We start from the raw sequence: 20,123 nt of genomic DNA, 5'->3' as shown, positions 1-20,123 counted from the left end.
CATAAGAGAAGAAATTTTGCAGTTTATGTGTATTTTACACTATGTTTTTACGTTTGTAATTTTATATAACATAAAATATTTTTTACGACGATTATATTTTTTTTACGTCAGAAATAAGATAAAACTTACGAAACATAAAATTACGGTGTATTGATGGTAAAATAAAGGAGGTGAAGAATAACTATTCTTCACCAGGGTGACGAATATATATATATATATTAACAGAATATTTTGTTACCCCTCGCCCCTATAAGGGCCCGATCCATTTTGCAAAACCCGGCGCTGCACCCCACCCGAAACACAGAGAAAGCCCACCCAGTCCGCAGCATATTCTCGAACCACCCCTCCCCGACGGCTCCGCCCCCTGCTCCCACGCACCGGCGCCGCCACCCCCTGCTCCCACGCGACGTCGGCCGCCGCCCCCCTGCTCCCACGCGCCGCCGCCCCCTACTCCCACGCGCCGCCTCCCTCTCCCCGACGGCCGGCCGCGTCCCTTACCCCAGCGTCGGCCTCCTCCTTCCCCCACGTCGACGATGGTCGCCTAGTGGATGCAGACCGTCTTCTTCCCCGCCGCCGGCCACCTCTTCCCCTTGCTCCGGCCGCCTCCTTCCCTCCCTCCACTGCGCGCCTCCTGCTGGATCCCGCCGTCGAGCGCGTCGGCCGCCCTGGCCACAGCCGTGCCTCGTCCTCCCCCGCGGCTACCCCCGCCAGGGGCTTCCCAGCTCGCCGGATCCGCTGGGCGCACGCGTTCCTCGCCGCCGTGAGTGTGAGGTCCGGCCGCCGCCTCTGCTCAAAACTCCACGCACGCGAGGGCATCCCAGCTGTCGTGTCTTTAGCTGCGGTTCAACAATAAAACTAGCAGCAGTCCATGCATCCGTCTTACCTCTTCCCTCTCTACTGCTCTTCTCCCGCTAATTTGTTTTTTCTCGGAACTGCAGCACAAGGGAGGTTGAACGGGCTGCAGAATGCGGGTTCGGTTGCCGCTGCGTCCAGCAGTCCAACCCCGTCGCCCCAGGCCGTCCAGCGACCTGTCGGGCTATGGTATTCTGTTGCAAGTCGGCGAACAACATTAGCGACCGTACTCTCCAACCGCCCCATGTTCGTGTCTCCTCTCTCTCACCCATACTTGCAGCATGTATGCCATGGATTTTGTGAATGGAAGAAATCCCTCTGTAATTCTCTCGATTCCAATAATTATTTTAGATTGCGATATGCGTGCATTTGAATTTTGGTAAGCACATGTGCTCTGCTGCCCATAACCTCTTTGTTGTTATGTTTCTGAGAATTGGACAATCTTTTTAGTTTTAATTTCACAATAACTAGTCCTAGCTAAGTGTATATTGATGCATCCAGAGGTACTTGCAAATCAGGATTTTAACTCCTTTGATAATGATGCTGAAATTAGGATTGAGCATGAACACTAAAATGGCAGAGGATTCGCTATTGGCACTGCAATTTATTTCCCTTAATCTTTTACTGAACTTTGAGTAAGTATTTCTAGCTTTTCCTTAGAAAAGTTCATGCAAAATAACTGAGCTGTGTTACAGCTGGCTTTGAAATATAGTATGATCTGAAAAATGGGAAGGTGCATGAAAAATATAAGTTCACCTTAAAAAAAGCTCAGTGGTTCAAAATGTGAAAGAAAAATGAAAAAAGCTCATTGGCTTTTGTGTTGTGTGACTTTAGAGTTCAAAGTACATAAGAACATAAGTCCACTCTGCAAAAACAACAGTACACACATAAGAATATAAATCCTCCCAAAAAGTTCATTTACGAGCATCTTCTGCTCATCCATGAGCGGGGCTCCTCCTTGCTCATCCATGAGCGGGGTTCCCGAGGATCCCATTGGCGGTGGTCCGTCGATGGTGGCTCTCGACATTGTTTCCTTAACGATGCTACAATTCTGAATTTATTGTTGAGTCATACTAGTACTGATGAAATGGGAAGCAAGGTTGAATGGGAAGCAAGTGTCACATGGAACCTCAATTGAAATGAGATGTAAGGTTCCACCTCCAGCCTACCCAAAACAACCATGCCATCAGTTCAAAAGTCCTGGGGTGTACCTATAGAATTCTGAAGATGTGACTACAGAATTGTTTTCTTGTGCTATTAATCTACTATATCATCAGTTCAAAGTGTACTGAAGATACAGCCCTAGGTGTGTTGCGGTGCGTGCTTAATTGGTTGCTGATGTGTGTAGGGTACGGCCGGCGACAACGAGTAGGTGGCAAGTGTACCACAGCGAGCAACGGGACAGAGGTATGAAGCAGATGTGCGTGGTGTGCTGTCATTTCATAAGTTCAAGTGTTTATCCCCTATAAAGTTCAGAGAAAAAACATTATGTTGCTTATTGCTCAGTTCATGTGTAAGCACTGGAGGAGTTCAAAAAACCAGAACTCATGCGGTTTCATAAAAATATGGTGTTTCTTCCATACCATCGGAATGAGAGAAAAACATTAATTCAATTTTTCCGTACCATCGCTTTTATTGCTAAATGATTTAGACACTTGTTTTCTTGATGCCATCAGGTATTTGCTTCAGTACTTCAGCTCAACAAAAAGCTCCAGAAAAGTTTAGAGTTTGTTTTCACAAAAGCTCCATGGTGTTTCTTCGGCTACAGCATCCATGCATCCAAGTCGAGCTCTGACCGCAGTCCAAGTGGAACTGCGACCACCATCTTCACCCAGCGCTGCACCCATTGAGCACCCACACAGTGAGAATGCCAACTCATTTTTCTTTGAACATTTTCTTAGCTGCAAGTAATAGTTCAGAGTTTGCTTTTTCACTATGTCTGCACTTCATTATAGTTAACCATTGGTCCATTTCTCAGCTGCAAGTAAAGAATAGCTAACTTGTGCTTGAAATTTGCTAGAGACGGCATGCTCCACTTGGCTTCAACTGCACCGCGGGCCTGCTCCACTTGTCTTCCACAGCGCCACCGGCAGACAAGCCTGGATGCCGTCGTCCGAACCGCCGCACTGCCCAGCTGCAACGCTCCTGCAGCCACCATCCGGCGGCGCACGGTGCTCCAAGCACGTCCTGTGGATGCCTCCTCCTCTTGCCTACTCCCTGCGAAGCGCCCGACCGTCTCCCTTCTTCCCCGTCCATCCAGGTATGGTACTCACACCAGTTCAAGTAGTGATGTTGTGACAAGTACAGCTCCTCCCCTGTCAAGCTTAGTGAGCCAAAAAAGAGCATCTTGATGGATGATTGCTAGCTCGCTTCATCATCGGCTGAAATGCGTATGTATATGACTCGTGCTATGTTTAGCAAGTTGCTGCCGGATGCCTTTTCAATTCTCTACTGGTTTGATGTCTAAAACCTTTTGTACAGTTTCTGCTTTTGCTTTTTGGATCCTTTTTTCGAAATGAAAATTACAGTTGAAGGAAGATTGAGGTTTAAAGTTCAGAGACGTTTTGAATAAAAGTTATAGTGTAGTAGCAGAAAAACATAGGGTAGGTCTTGTAGTTTTAAACTTTTGGATGTGTATGTCAATTTTCAGTCAAGTAGCTTTTCAGATCAAAATTATGTACCTTCAGTCGCTATATTGCTCAGTTCATGTGCAACCATTGGAGGAGTTCGAAAAATCAGAACTCGTCCATTTCCATAAAATTCTAAGTTTCATGTGTGTGCTGCTACAAATCTGAAATATTTTTCCAATCATACTAGTACTGATGCAATCACCTAAAAAAGTTGAAGAAAAATTCTGTAAGTTTGGTGTGTGTGCTGCTACAAATCTAAACTTCTTGTCTAGTCATTCTAGTACTGATGAAGATCGAGCTGACTGAAATAATGTACTGCTAGTTCAAAACAAAAAACACGCCCCAGCCCTCTTGGTACAAAAAGAAGTTCAAATTTTATGTGTAATGGGCCACCGTAACTCATGCCACTCGATTGGTCTGTTGTCCTTCCAACTAGTCATAGCAGTAAATGATGAATACAAGTAGATGATTGTGGTGTTTAGTAAAAATTCCTTCAAGTACATATGCAATCGAGCGCAATTGGCACTTGCTGGAATATATTTAATGGTAGAATGCCCTTGCAATGAGCTTTAATTGGCACTTGCTTTATATTGCAGCATAAGAACTCGGCGTGTGTGGTTGCCAATGAGCTCTCCTACACAGTGGTCGCCCATGAAAAAAAGGTTTATGTCTAGCTACATGGAGAGTTCCAAAAATCAGAATTGAGAAAGTCCAAACCTCCAAAGAAAGTTCTTTAACAGTAAAGAAAGCCTTTGTGTTTATATATTTGTGATTTGAGCTATGTGAGAGTTCATATTGTAAGATTATGGTGTTTGTTTTAAAGTTCAAATTATTAAAAGCCGTGAGGTTCACACACTGCCACGGTGAAAGTTTGTGAATTTGGTATATAAAAAAGAAAAGTGTTCATATTGTATGATTATAGTGTTTGTTCTGAAGTTCAAATTGTTAAAGCCATGAGATCCACATTGTCTTTCTAATTTTTTTTATTTTCGTAACATAAGATAGAAAAAGGATTGTAGTGTCTGTTTATAAGTTCATATTGTTAAATCAGCGAGGTTCACACAGTTTCCTGAGAGATGTACTCTCTATACATTGATATGTTCAAGGCTAGTTTCCTGAGAGATGTACTCTTTGTGAATTTCTTTGTATTTTCGTAAGCTGATGGTATCATGTTTTGTTTAAAAATGTAGGCAAGTACATGGTAGAAAAAACATAAGTTCACAAATAAAAAGTTTTACAGTTACAGAAAACCATTTTTCTGGAAATTTAGAAAAGAAAGGAATGTCAGGCATTCAGAGAAGAATTGATGAGGTTTGAGGTACAAAGAATCTAGAAAGTTCAAAGATAAAAAAGTGAAAAGTTCAGAATCATGAAAAGAAGAGATCCGGAAAAAAGAGAACATTATGAAAACTTCAAACAATATAAAGTTCATCAAGAAACGTGAGAAGCTCACAAATTAATTCTGTGACATTGATGTCAAAGTTCGAGGGAAAAAACAACTTTAAAAGGAAACGTGAGAAGCTCACAAATTAATTCTGTGACATTGATGTCCAAGTTCTACAACTGATCCGTACAAACAAAAACGATGGTCCGTTCTACAAAGGAAAATTGGTTTAATTAAAAATATTGGTCAGTACAAGTTAAAAACGGTGGTCCGTTCGGAATAAAAGAAATGACAGAAATTCAAATTATAAAAGTTCAAGCAAAAGGAAACCCCGTGCGATTCAAATGGTAAAGTACAAGTCATAAAATAAGAGAAGTCCAGAACATCGTTGTAAAAAAATGTTTAGTTCAAAAAAATAAAAATAAAAAAACATTTTCTTTTTGAAAAAAATATCATTCAGTTCGATGATATAAACCATGCAAGTACAGGGCCGATGATACAATAACATTCAGTTTAACAATACAAACCATGCAAGTTCAGGGATAGGATACAGTAAACCGTTGAAAATTTACGAGAAAAATATTATCCAAAAAACGGAGCAAAGTCTAGTTAGTGAAAACACGCTTAGTACAAACCCATGCAAACATTAGTACAAGTACCTTTTTTCGGAACCATTTAAAATTACTCTCAAAAAAATAGCTCAGTACAAACATACACATATATCAGTACGACTACTCTGTTTTTCAGACGAGAAAACAGCAGGATCCGTCATGCCGTATTCAAGATTACTCTTAAACGGTTGCAAAGTAGAGAAAACGTCGAACATGACTAAGTTTCGCGTTTTTTATAGCTATCCAACGGTATATTATTTGCCCCATTTCGACAAACTTTAAAAAAAACCGCGTTCAAAACCAATTTTAACCGTATTTGAATTCGTATTTAAACCGTAAGGAATTAGAAAAAACTTCCTATACGCAAAAGTTGCTCATTTTCCATAGCTTTCCAACGCCGTATAATTTGCGTCAATCCGAAAAACTGTTTGCAAAAAACAGTGAAAACAATTTCGCCCAGAATTTCACCGTTTTTCAAATTAATTTTAAATCATATAGAATTTGAAAAATAGTAGATATATGGAAGATGCGGATTTTCACAAGCTTTTCAACGCCATCTCATTTGCTCAATTCCGACGAACCGTTTGAAAATTAAGTCCAAAATACGATTCGCGTTTTTTGTTTTTAAGAAAACGATTTTTTCAAAACTGCTCTTAAATCATATTTTTTTTGTAAAACCAATTATAAGATTGTAATGTGGATGTCAAGAGCTTTCCAACAATATATTATATGCTCCGTTTTTTCAAAAAAAATGAAAAAAAAATTGAACTAAAGAAGACGATTTTTAACAGCAACAGAAAGCATCAGTTCAACCGCTCGAATTTCATCAGTTCAAGTAGGGTAACAGAATAGCCCAGATGTATATATAGGGAAAATCCATCCTAACAATATATATATCTGTGTGTGTGTGTGTGTATGTATGTATATATAGGGAAAATCCATCCTAACACCCGATGGTAGTTACCCCACATATCTCATATACTACCATGTGGTACTTTATATACTATTTTATTATTTTAAATATGTTCATATACTATATTTAAGATATTTCAAAGCAAGTTACATGAAAAAATTGCATATGAGCACATAATTTTTATTATATTGTGAAATACATACATATTTGTACGTAAAAAAGAGCATACTCAAAACATGGTACATACTACCTAAAAATTAGTATATATGCTATTTGATCATTGTTATATATTACATACTACACGTACATACTCTCGATTTTGATAGATACTACATGCAAAATACAAAACGCAAGTGGTGGTAACTACCACTGCTTGTAGGAAACATTTGTCCTATATATATATTATGAATTCCATTTTCTATCTGTTTTTGTATATTAATTTGAATCTAGCTGTTATCATCCACATATACAGAATGAAAAGCGTATATAAAAACATTAAAACAGAACGTATAAGAACGAAAAACAGAGTACACACATTGAAATATAGGAATAAACAGAGCAATACTATGATTGCTACGAATGTACATAGCTATCCACGTCGAAACGACTCAACAAAATAAAACTCGTCCATGAGACCATGACCAGCAGCCCCTGCCTACGGTAGCTCTTGGCTCTGCCTGAACTCGTGCTGGCGTTCATCCATGCGGTCGACACGCTCGCGGTACATCTGGAGCGCGATCTCGAGCTCCAAGTTGGCTATTTCATCGGAGATCACCAGCTCGAGGATGCGACGACCATGTTCCTCTACTGCGCCCAGGTGGACACCTGGGCCAAGGAGGCTGTCGAGCCTAGCGACTAGCGCGTTGGCATTGAGCGGGCCGCAAACAAGGCGAACGACGCGACCCATGCGAACGGCGTGGCGGGCGTCCGGTGCAAGTACGGCGCGGCCGGCCTCTGGTGCAAGTACGGCGCAGAGGGCCTCTGCCCACTCCCGGCGAGGAATGGGGGTACTGACGGGACGTGTACCCAGCTGCGACGTCGTGTCGACAGCAGGCAAGCGCCGATGGATCCGCTCTTGCTATGCGGCGCTCCAACGGTCTCGCTCTGCAGCGCTCCAACGGTCTCGCCGTGCGGCGAGCCGCAGCCTATCGGCACGGACGCGCCTAGCTTGCTCTGCGGCGCGCCATCGATCATGTTGTGCGGCGAGCTGAAGCCTGTTGACGCTGACATGCCTATCTTGATCCGCGGCACTCAAGCGCCATGCGCCAAAGGTCTGCTCAACCCTAGTAATGACGCGCATCACGGCGTCGTCCATCGCGTTGCCGGGGAGCGCCTCGGCCTCGACGGGCCATGGCGCCTGCTCGTTTTCCTTGTCGATGAGGTTGATGGCAGAGGAGGCGCTTTGGTGGGTTGGCATGCTTGGAAAAGGTGGATGTGCTACAGGCTGTGCTTGTCGCCTCCGTGCGTCGCGTGCCGCCTAGGTTTATGCGCCATATCGCTGGGTGGCGGGAAACATGTGAGGAAATGGCGGGAAACGGTGGCATTTTCATAAAACGCCATCAAATTAATGGAAACTTACCATAGAAGGAACATCGAGCTAGCACAAGAAGTAGATGATGATCAGATGAACACGGACCACACTAGGGAACCCGTCGGTGATGAATTCATCAATCGCAAACGGTTGAATACTAGCAAGCGTTTTCCCACAACACACACGGCTTATTCCATCACAAACAGGTTGGATGGATCAACTGTATGCCACGTATCGCACATTGTCGAAAAGTAATGCAGTAGACCTTCTTTAACATGTGTTAAAAAATAAAGATAAATAAAAAACAAGGACCTCGAGGTTAAGTTAACTCATGGGATGGGTCATATCAGTCATTTAATTTGACAGATATGACCCATCCTATCAGTTAATTTAACATCAACACAACTTCCCATCCAGTCATCCATCTGATGGCTGCTCCAGCCTGAGCACACTTAACTTGAGAGTTCTCTTACATGAGCTACTGGTGGAACAGGTAGTCCTTGCTGATACAGGATGCCTCTTGGCATCCTTATGGCGTACACGGATGACCGCCAGTCCCCCAATGGCCAATAGATGTTGTGTAGACAGAGCATATCACATACCTCTTATTAGAAGCAATCATCCGTGTTATTATCGGTCTTCTCACACATTTCTGATTACAGACCTGTTTGCCGCGTATCACACACATCTTGATATATTGAACCGTTTTTGTTCTCTTGGCTCAAAGAAAACAGTTCATCCAAGTGACCCATATGCCGTATATCGCACACACCTTGATCTGGGTGGCTGTTTCTTTTCTGTTGCCTAATCACAAACAGTTCATCCGAGTGAACCGTATGTTGTATATCGCACACACCTTCATCTGGCTGCCCGTTTCTTTTGTTCCTCCTCATCGCAAACAGTTAATTGAACTGAACCGTATGCCCTGCATCGCACACACAACTAAATTCTGAACCGTGTTTGATGCATCCTCCATCGCAAACGTTTTGCATCTTTTTTGACGGTTTTTTTACACCACCGTTTGTGATTATTGCATCGCACACAGTTTCGTCAAAGGGTCTCTGATCGTAGTGTCGCGTTAGCAGCATCCTGTAGTAGTGTGTTCCAAAAGTTGAAATTGGTATTTCAGACTCATGCCCATGTCGAGAGGTATGAGACCTCTGACAAGTACTTTGCCTGCAAGATGGAGGAGAATAGCTCAGCTAGTGCGCATGTGCTCAGAATGTCTAGGTACTACAATCGCTTGAATCAAGTGGGAGTTAATCTTCCAGATAAGATAGTGATTGGCAGAGTTCTCTGGTCACTATCACCAAGTTACTAGAACTTCGTGATGAACTATAATATGCAAGGGATAACGAAACTATTCCCAAGCTCTTCGCGATGCTGAAATCGGCGAAGGTAGAAATCAACAAATAGCATCAAGTGTTGATGGTTAACAAGACCACTAGTTTCAAGAAAAGGGCAAGGGAAAGAAAGGGAACTTCAAGAAGAATGGCAAGCAAGTTTCCACTCCCGTGAAGAAGCCCAAAGCTAGACCCAAGCCTGAAACTGAGTGCTTCTACTGCAAAGGAAATGGTCACTCGAAGCGGAACTGCCCCAAATACTTGGTGGACAACAAGGATGGCAAAGTGAACAAAGGTATATTTGATATACAGGTTATTGATGTGTACTTTACTAGTGTTCATAGTAGTCCCTGGGTATTCGATGCCGGTTCAGTTGCTAAGATTAGTAAATCGAAACAGGAGTTGCAGAATGAACACAGATTAGTTAAGAGAGAAGTGACGATGTGTGTTGGAAGTGATTCCAAGATTGATACGATCACCATCGCACACTCCCTCTACCTTCGGGATTAGTGTTGAACCTAAAATAAATATTATTTGGTGTTTGCCTTGAGCATGAATATGATTAGATCATGTTTATTGCAATACGGTTATTCATTTTAAGTCAAAGAATAATTGTTGTTCTGTTTACATGAATAAAACCTTCTGTGGTCATACACCCAAGATGAATGGTTTATTGAATCTCGATCATGGTGATACACATATTCATAATATTGATGCCAAAAGATGCAAAGTTGATAATGATAGTGCAACATATGTGTGGCACTGCCGTTCAGGTCATATTGGTGTAAACCGCATGAAGAACTCCATGCGGATGGACTTTTGGAATCACTTGATTATGAATCATTTAAGATGACTACGACTCCGTTTTCCAGAACAATGGAGCGAGCCATTGACTTATTGGAAATAATATATACCGATGTATGCAGTCCAATGAGTGTTGAGGCTCGCAGCGGGTATCATTATTTTCTGACCTTCACAGATGATTTGAGCAGATATGGGTATATCTACTTAATGAAACACAAGTCCGAAACATTTGAAAAGTTCAAAGAATTTCAGAGTGAAGTGGAGAATCATCGTAACAAGAAAATAAAGTTTCTACGATATGATCGCAGAGGCGAATATTTGAGTTACGAGTTTGGCCTTCATTTAAAACAATGTGGAATAGTTTCACAACTCACGCCACCTGGAACACCACAGCGTAATGGTGTGTCCGAACGTCGTAACTGTACTTTATTAGATATAGTGCGATCTATGATGTCTCTTACCGATTTACCACTGTCATTTTGGAGTTATTCATTAGAGACAGCTACATTCACGTTAAATAGGGCACCATCTAAATCCGTTGAGACGACACCGTATGAACTGTGGTTTTGCAAGAAACTAAGTTGTCGTTTCTTAAAGTTTGGGGTTGCGATGCTTATATGAAAAAAGCTTCAGCCTGATAAGTTCGAACCCAAACCGAAGAAATGTGTCTTCATAGGATACCCAAAAGAAACTATTGGGTACACCTTCTATCACAGATCCAAAGGCAAGATCTTTGTTGCTAAGAATGGATCCTTTCTAGAGAAGGAGTTTCTCTCGAAAGAAGTGAGTGGGAGGAAAGTAGAATTTGATGAGGTAATTGTACCTTCTCTCTAATTGGAAAGTAGCTCATCATAGAATTTTTTTCCCGTGATGCCTACACCAACTAGTGAGGAAGCTAATGGTGATGATCATGAAACTTCAGATCAAGTTACTACCGAACCTCGTAGGTCAACCAGAGTATGTTCCGCACTAGAGTGGTACGGTAATCCTATTCTGGAAGTCATGTTACTAGACCATGACAAACCTACAAATTATGAGGAAGCGATGATGAGCCCAGATTCCACGAAATGGCTTGAGGCCATGAAATCTGAGATGGGATCCATGTATGAGAACAAAGTATGGACTTTGGTTGACTTGCCCGATGATCGGCAAGCCATAGAGAATAAATGGATCTTCAAGAAGAAGACGGGCGCTGATGGTAATGTTACTGTCTACAAAGCTTGACTTGTTGCGAAAGGTTTTCGACAAGTTCAAGGAATTGACTACGATGAGACCTTCTCACTCGTGGTGATGCTGAAGTCTGTCCGAATCATGTTAGCAATTGCTGCATTTTATGATTATGAAATCTGGCAAATGGACGTCAAAATTGCATTCCTTAATGGATTTCTTAAAGAAGAGTTGTATATGATGCAACCAGAAGGTTTTGTTGATCCTAAAGGTGCTAATAAAGTGTGCAAGCTCCAGCGATCCATTTATGGACTGGTGCAAGCATCTCAGAGTTGGAATATACGCTTTGATGAGGTGATTGATGAAGCCATAGACCTAGGGTAGGGTCATAGGCCTGACCTAGACACCCTCCGCAAGGGCATCACCCTAAAGACAGAAGCATTCGAAGGGTACCATCATCCACTCGACCAGAGACATTCCACTCGGAAGAATCAATGTCACTCGACCGTCACAGAAACCACTCGACATACAGAAGATCTAAAGTCACTCTACACAGCAACGGTCGGGCGTTTACTCATAGACTTAATTACCATTTATAACGCTTTATTGTGGACGTTACCTGTAACGCTTACTCTTTATGAACATTGAACCCTGTGTAACGGAGGGGAGCTGGGGTCCTGGCGCACTCTATATAAGCCACCCCCCTCCTTTGGGACAAGGGTTCGCACCCCCTGTAACTCACACGCGCATAATCCAGTCGACCGCCTCCGGGCTCCGAGACGTAGGGCTATTACTTCCTCCGCGAAGGGCCTGAACTCGTAAAACTCGCGTGTACAACTTCGCCATAGCTAGGATCTTGCCTCCTCATACCTACCCCCATTCTACTATCAGTCTTAGATCCACGACAGTTGGCGCCCACCTTGGGGCAGGTGTCTTAGCGACTTGTTGGAGAAGTTGCGGTTTTTCCGATCCCCATCATCATGGTTTCCGGCGGAGGATTGGCCAAGGGCCGTGAGATCCGTCTCGGCTCCAAGAGGCTCCACTCGACGTCGAGGCGCTCCCCGTCCGCGGGGCAACGCACTTTCGCGCGTGCGTCCGCAGCGTCCTTCTTCGGCAGCTATCGACTCAGTATCGGTCGGCTCCTGTGGCGTCCTCGCTCCCCGCTGTTCGCCGGCGCAAGCGTTCCGGTCGGTCGCGGCTCCAGTGGTGGGTGAGGCATGCGATGGCCCGCCAATCGGCCACCCCGCAAGTCGCGGCAATCGAGCCCGACGAAACTCTCTACGGCCTGTTCGACTGGCTCCATCGAGACTACATCTGAGTGCGACAGCAGTGACCCCGCGGTGGAAGTCCTGATGGTCAACGGACCGCGCAGTCCTCCTGGCTTCCCCCGCGACAATGGTGGTGATGGCGGCGGCGATCCGTCGCGCGTCCATGAGGAGTACCGCCCTGAGCCCCTCTCTTCGCAGCAGAGGGAAGAGCTTCGCCGCCGTAACATGGATGCACTTCACCCTCCTACTGTTGGAGAAACCCCCGAGGCCCGGGCCTTGGAGGAGGCGCGCCTAGCCAACTTGGCTAAGAGCACTCGACTGGAGAACCTCCAGCACGCGCTCGACGAGCGTGCTCGGCAGCGGATTCCTGAGTCCAGTTGACGACAACTTTTTCCGCCTCCAACTCAGGTATACCGAACTTCGATTCAAAATCTCACAGCTGCAGCCCGAATAGCAGAGTCGATTCAGCCTTCCCAGTCGGAAGCTGGCAGAGGTTTGATGCAGATCCGGGCTTTACTCCGGGCTGCAGGAGAGCAGAACACAGTAGTATCACAGTCACGGAATAGATTCATAGCAGGTCTGTGGTGGCAGACACAGTTCAGTCGGCTCACAGCCCAAGATCACCCCCGCGGCGTGAGGGACGTGGAGACCGGCGAGATCAGTACAGAAACCGTGAGCAATATGATCGCCGACTCGACCACGATGACCGTCGTCGAGTGCCCACACCTCCCCCGAGGAGTGGGTCATATGTGCCTCGGCAGCACGATGACAGACGCCGTCACAGTGGCGGGCGAAGAATTCCAGTCGACCCCAGGGAGCCAGGCTTTGATGTGAGATCTATTCTTGTTCAAGGTCTGGTCGACAGAAACAGAGCACACAGAGAGGGTCATGACAGAGATCACCCGACTGGCAGCAGAGTACATGTTTCAGGCCCAGAGTGCTTTAGCAGAGCCATCAGGGCTGCGGTGATTCCTCCCAACTTTAGGTTGGCGACTGGAATCAGCAAGTTCACTGGTGAGTCCAAGCCTGACACTTGGCTTGAGGACTACCGAGTGGCTGTGCAGATCGGTGGCGGCAATGATGAAGTGGCCATGAAACACCTTCCTCTTATGTTGGAAGGCTGAGCCAGAGCGTGGTTGAATCAGTTAGCACCTGGCAGCATATATAGTTGGGAAGAGCTCGCTCGAGTGTTTGTCAGAACCTTTGAGGATACTTGCAAACGGCCGGCAGGGTTAACAGAATTGCAGTCCTGCGTGCAGAAACCGAATGAGACCTTGAGAGATTACATCCAGAGATGGATCACGTTGCATCATACAGTGGAGAATGTGTCAGATCACCAGGTAGTTTGTGCCTTCAAGGAGGGTGTTAAGTATTGAGAGTTGAATCTGAAATTCGGTCGGACAGGAGATATGTCTCTGTCCCGGATGATGGAGATCGCCACCAAGTATGCTAATGGTGAAGAGGAAGACCGACTCCGGAGCGGCAAACATAAAACAGTCGCCCAGGAAACCGGAGGAGGGAATTCCAATCGGAAGCAGAACCGCAAGACCGAACCAGCTGCTCCTGGTGAAGCTTTAGTGGTGGCTCAAGGAAAGTTCAAGGGGAAGCCTAAAGGACCCTGGAACCCCAAGAAAGTGAAAGATCAAGATGGAAATGATGTGTTGGATTTACCCTGTCACATTCACATCAAGAAAGATGAAGAGGGTAATCTGATTTACCCTAAACATACCACTCGACAGTGTCGGCTCCTGATCTAGCAATTCCAAGAGAAACAACCCAAGGAGAAGGAAAAGGAGTCGGACAAGGGTGAGGATAAGGAAGAAGACGATGATAGTTTTCCCAACGTCAATTCCACTCTGATGATTTTTGCTGATGTAGAAAGCAAAAGTCGACTGAAAGTTATAAACAGAGAGGTGAACATGGTTGCTCCGGCAACACCAAGTTATCTGAAGTGGTCCCAGACTGCCATCACATTCGACCAGTCTGACCACCCAGCACGTATAGCCACCCCTGGGAGGCAAGCGCTGGTGGTCGACCCAGTTGTTGAAGGCACTCGACTGACTAAAGTGCTGATGGATGGTGGTAGTGGCCTACACTAGAAAAAAATACACTTCCGTGATGATACGTGTTTGTCACAGTAGGTCGCGTTTTTTGTCATGCATGTACATCCATGACAAATTTATGACAGAATCAAGATAGTCATACCTGTGCTATCGTAGAAGTGTTCCATGACATTACCAAAATTATCATCACGGAAGTGTCCACTTCCATGACGATAAATCGCGCGTCACAGAAGTGCTTTCGTCAAGGGTGACCGACACGTGGCATCCACCGTAACGGAACGCTGTTAAGCTATTGGGTCGGGTTTTGGATCCGATAACCCGTTAACAGCCCCGACCAATGGGGATTTTCCACGTGTAAAATCATCATTGGCTGGAGGAAACACGTGTCGGCTCATCGCTGGGACAGATGTCATCCACTCATTGGACAGAAGGCGCCTATGATACGTCGACACGTGGCACGGCCCAACAGTGGCCCATTCCTGTGAAAAGGCCGGCCCATTTGACTTGGTCAAAAGCTGGCGGGCCGGCCCATGGAAAGCCTGTTAACGGCCTGTTCGCATATAGCCCATTTACAGCCCGCTAACCCAAGGCCCATTACGCCCTATTCAAATTAGGCCCAGTAGCGTCATCTGGGCCATCCAATATGATTCCAGCCCGTTTTCACTTCTGGCCCATGTATGGCCCATGACGTCTTTCGGCCCATATGAGGCCCTATGTAACTCTTGGCCTATTAACGGCCCATGCTGATACTGGCCCGTAATGAACAGTGTATTACTTTACACCCATTAATGGCCTGTGGTGAAACTGGCCCGTAATGAACAGTGTATCACTTTATACCCATTAACGGCCCGTTATTCCGTTGGGCCATTTCCAGCCCATGTTATCTTTCGGCCTTCTTAGAGCCCATTTATTCTTGGGCTATTTTCCAGCATTCGTTTACTTACGGCCCATTACTGTCATTTTCTGCTTGTGGGCCAAATTCAGCCCGTCGTTATAGTCGGCCCGTTTGTGGTCCGTTAATACGTTGGGCCATTTTCATAGCGTCATCAAATATGGCCTATTAACGATGGCCCGTTATGGTCGGCCCATGAACAGACGATTCCAACTCTAGCCCGTTTACGGCCAGAATGTGGTCTGTTTGGCCCATGTTGGGCCAATCGATCATACGGCCCATATAAGGCCCATTGATGATACGGCCCGTAGAAGGCCCATTGTTTCTACGGCCCGTAGAAGGCCCATTGTTTCTACGGCCCGTAGAAGGCCCATTGTTTCTACGGCCCGTAGAAGGCCCACTGTTTCTATGGCCTGTAGAAGGCCCACTGTTTATATGGTCCGTAGAAGGCCCACTGTTTCTACGGCCGGTAGGAGGCCCAGTGTCACTACAGTAAATATTAGCCCATGGTTATTGTGGCCTAGTTTAAAAAAAATAGGTCATTGCAGCCACTAGCAAACCGCAGAAAAAGAACTGCACTGACTACAAGCAAACAAATAAACAAGACAACAAAGAAATAAATAAGCAAGCAACTTACACTAGGCTATCACGGCTATTACACATATTACATCCACTGGGCATCAAAGTTCGCCACCAGTGCAAATATAGGGAACACAGCAGCATATAAATGCCGCAGCAAAACAAGTCCAGAACTGAAACCACTTCAGAAGAGCTCAAGAAACAATATCCTGGGTACCCATAATGTTGGCAAGATGCTTAGCAAGCTTATTAACTTTCTCTTGCTTGGCGCTTAAGTCCTCCAGCGCTTGCTGTTGCACCAGAAAGTATGCATCTGAATTCTGCAGGGACTTCCTCAGTCCTTTGGCTTCCTGTCACATAACATCTTATCGATGTCTTTCAACTTGAAGTTGAGACTCAAGAAGCCGAACTGATTCAGGCAACGAGTTTGAAGAGCTGGTGCCAGCAGTGGTAGCCAGTAACTCGAAGACTACATCAAGACAGGACTTTGGGGTTGTCTCAGTGTCTTCAATATAGTTTTTATCAGCTTTCTTGGAGACCAACAGGGATGTCTCACTATCTTGAACCTTATCTGCATTACTTCCTTTACCATTGCATAACAGGGTACTCTTCTCCAATATTTTATCCGCGTTCTAAAAGAGAAACAAACAAACACATCTCAGGTTTACAATGTAGTATATGAAACTCATTTTGGTAAACCATTTCAGTAGTAAGGTGGACAGGATAACAGCATGAAACAAACATATATCTATGTAGTATGGTCACTGTATGGTCTATATCATTCTAGTTTATGTTGCCAAATCAAGATAGATATAGTTCGAATCATATCTATTTAAGACAAAGCAGCATAGACAGAATATAAGTGTGGGAAACTACACAGCAATAACAACACTTGTAATGTGCATGGCATGAGAACATAACTGTTTATTCAATTGAAACTGAAATCAACATAGAGCAAGTTACAACAGCAAACAGCCAAACACGTTGAAGAAACAGGTTTAAAACATACCTGTTGCGCCATTGGAGTTTCAATTGCATCCTTCAAATTTGAAATTAGTTGGTATTAGTAAATACAGTGATGCAAGAGCAAAGTAGTATGAACCATAGCTACATAACCTGACCTGAGAACAATTCTTCTTCTGCTTTAAGCGTTGACTTCGGGTTCGGAGTGGTGGTCCTCGTGATTTGGGCACTGCAGTTGCCTTACTAACTGCTCGTGTTTGGGTGCTCTGTGGTGGAGACGGTGTTGTGTCAACGGGAACTGGGTGTCTATCTGCTGGGGTTGGGGTTAGAAGGGGTGTAGCTGGTTCTCTGTCCAACTGGGTAGGGGTACAATCTGCATGAGTGTGGGTTATGTGTGGTGGGGCTGGTTCTTAGGGAAGTACAACCGTGGTTCTATCTGCATCGACAGGTAGCACGATCTTTTCTGAAGACCGTGTTTTTACTCCCACAGATACTGCCATCACTCCCTCCAATTGAAATGGCTGATAAACAAGAAAAGTAATTGAATGTACAGACATTGTAAGATAGACAGGTGCAATGGATAGTAGGGAAGAAAACAGGGCATGAAATAATTCACATTTATGTCGTCTAAGCAAAAAAGAATAGCAGGACATAATTTCAGATACATGATGGCTAATTAAACAGGATAGCATGACACAATTTCACATGTATGATGGCTAACTAAATAGGATAGAATGACATACTTCAAAATATGATTACTATGTAAACAGGTAGACATGATATAACTATACGATGTGTCTATTAAAGTGGTTGGCATGCCATAAATCACAAACATGCCGTCGATGGAAACATGATGGCATGATATAATTCACGGATAGAATGACATAATTTAAAATATGATGACTATGTAAACAGGATGAGATGATATAACTATATTATGTCTTTAGAAAATGGGTTGGCATGCCATAATTCAGATACATGCTATCTATGTAAACATCATGGCATGACATAATTCAAATATATGATTTATACACTAAGGAAGTGAGCAGAGGGCAATCGCATATATGATGTGTCAACTAAGGAGATGCCATTCAATATTGTGTATATGATGTAAAAACTAAGCATTGCAATACAACATATGCATTATATGAGTAATATAACCCTGCCAAGTTTGAGCATACACCTCAGGGGGATAATAGGACTGGTCATCTGCCTCTGAATCCTCCTCTGAAGAGCTATCTGTAACCAGCAAGATATCTGCTTCAACAAGTAGCATTGTCTGATCTGAAGACCTTGTTTTCACTCCAGATTTCTCCATCACCAATTCAAATGGCTGATGCACAGGAAGAGCAGTTGAATATACAAACATTGTCGACAAAAGCAATGAGAAATACAAAAAAAGGACGGCATGATATAATTCACATATATGACGCTTGCCTAAACAGCATGGCATTGCATAATTCACATACATAATGCCTTGCAACAAGATGACATTGCATAATTCACATATATAATGTCTTGCAACAAGATGGCATTGCATAATTCACATATATGGTAATTAGACACTAAACAGGTGGCATTCACACAAAGCATGTCTAAACTAAGCAAATGACATAGCAATGCAAGATACCATACGCACGATATGAGCAACATAACCCTGCCAAGTTAGGGCATGCACCTCGGGGGGGAAATATGACTGGTCATTTGTCTCTGAATCCTCCTCTGAGGAGCTATCGGTAACCAGCAAGACATGCGCTTCGTCAGATAGCATTGTCTGCTCTGAAGACCTTGTTTCCACTCCAGATTTTTCCATGACCGTGCCGAATGGCTGATGCACAGGAAGAGTAATTGAATGTACTAAAATTGTTGACAAATTTAGCACGTAATAAAAATGATGGCATGCTATAATTCACATATAAGATGACTGGCTAACCAGGGTGGCATTGCAAAATTCACATATATGATGCTTGGCTAGACAAGATGGCATTGCATGATTCACATATACGATAAAGAAACTAAACAGATGGCATTGACACAAAGCATGTCTAAACTAAGCAGATGCCATCTTTAATGTATACAGTAAGCAATGCAAGGCACCATATGCATGCCAAGTTAGAGCGAAGACCTCATGGGGTAAATAGGAGTGGTCTTCTCCTTCTGAATCCCCCTCAGAACAGTTATCTTCCTCTTGATTACGACCCGAAATGGGTGGAGGGGGGGCTGCCTTTGCGCCCACCATGGAACGACGTCTGCATGAAGTTTTATTGCCACGCAAGGCTCGTCTCTTTTGCTCTACATGATCAGTTCCATTGTGTACAATAACTGGCATGCATAGGAATAAAACATAGTGAGATTATGTAAGGAGTGCATGCACAAATCCAGAGTGATGGTAACAAACTGTGGATAGACCGAAAACCAATGATAGTAGGCAGATAATAGCTTTAGTTAAAAAATACAGATAATGGCTCCTTTAATGTTTGTTTGCACTCAACATGAAACTCATAGTAGACACCGGAGATTAACCAGATAGTAGACAGATAGTACTGATTGCTGCCCCAATATGTACCCCACAACCATTTAAAAACTCAAGTTTCAGCATTAGTTTGGACCTGACTCGGAGTCTAATAGGTGAACACGACGATAATGTAGCATGTCATCATATTAAGCAACACATAACGTAAGCAGACACGGAAGAGTGCGACCTCTCTTGAGGACCCGTGTAGTCCTCAAGGTCATCTGCTCAGTTGATGATGGTAATGTAGTTGCCGTGGCTGCCGGCGGCGGGGAAGAAGATCTGAGGCGGCGAAAGACAGTCTGGAGAGCGGATCCCTGCTGTGGTGAACCCTTCCGTCGTTGGAGCAGCTGAGCTGGGGTGGAACACAGCGCCGCAGGAGCAGGACAAACCACACAAGGTTTTTTTTGACACATATCTGTAACAGAAGTAATTGAGTAAGGGCTTATTTGAATTTGAGGATTCTAACAATGCAGGGATAGGAAATAGACAGGAATAGGATAGGAATGCACGTGCAAAACAAAGAATTTAGAAACACATGATTTCTGCCAATCTGGGTGTTTGATTCACAACAATTGGAAGATCACAGGATGCAAAAAAGCATGGTGAGA

At 44.2% G+C, this 20,123-nt stretch overlaps 1 protein-coding gene across 3 annotated transcripts; it reads left to right on the top strand.

The window, feature by feature from the left end:
• The first annotated feature begins 278 nt into the window (after positions 1-278).
• Positions 279-4,395, top strand: LOC109763639 (uncharacterized). Of its 3 annotated transcripts, none has more exons than XR_002232952.4 (5): positions 279-771; positions 939-1,098; positions 2,201-2,259; positions 2,529-2,713; positions 2,873-3,139. XR_002232952.4 is itself a non-coding variant. In XM_020322489.4 (5 exons), exons 1-5 carry the CDS (start codon positions 869-871, stop codon positions 4,081-4,083), a joined length of 627 nt encoding a protein of 208 aa, XP_020178078.1. In that variant the 5' UTR covers positions 577-868; the 3' UTR covers positions 4,084-4,395. The 3 variants fall into 3 exon arrangements, 1 of the variants encoding a protein (XP_020178078.1); XM_020322489.4 differs by adding an exon at positions 4,079-4,395 and having other exon boundaries at positions 577-1,098; positions 2,621-2,713; positions 2,873-3,112; XR_012201564.1 differs by lacking the exon at positions 279-771 and adding an exon at positions 4,079-4,395 and having other exon boundaries at positions 832-1,098; positions 2,873-3,112.
• Positions 4,396-20,123: the final 15,728 nt, after the last annotated feature.

This window comes from Aegilops tauschii, chromosome 1, assembly GCF_002575655.3.
Source record: "Aegilops tauschii subsp. strangulata cultivar AL8/78 chromosome 1, Aet v6.0, whole genome shotgun sequence".
Taxonomy (NCBI): Eukaryota; Viridiplantae; Streptophyta; class Magnoliopsida; order Poales; family Poaceae; genus Aegilops; species Aegilops tauschii.
This window is presented reverse-complemented; position numbering and strand designations above follow the sequence as displayed.

What these genes read in the sequence shown, in the direction of transcription:
- LOC109763639 (XM_020322489.4), top strand. Translation starts at nt 869, where the DNA reads ATGCATCCGTCTTACCTCTTCCCTCTCTACTGCTCTTCTCCCGCTAAT. An exon ending in GTACTCTCCAACCGCCCCAT is followed by an intron (nt 1,099 to 2,200) that starts GTTCGTGTCTCC and finishes TGATGTGTGTAG; the next exon opens with GGTACGGCCGGCGACAACGA. An exon ending in CAGCGAGCAACGGGACAGAG is followed by an intron (nt 2,260 to 2,620) that starts GTATGAAGCAGA and finishes CTTCGGCTACAG; the next exon opens with CATCCATGCATCCAAGTCGA.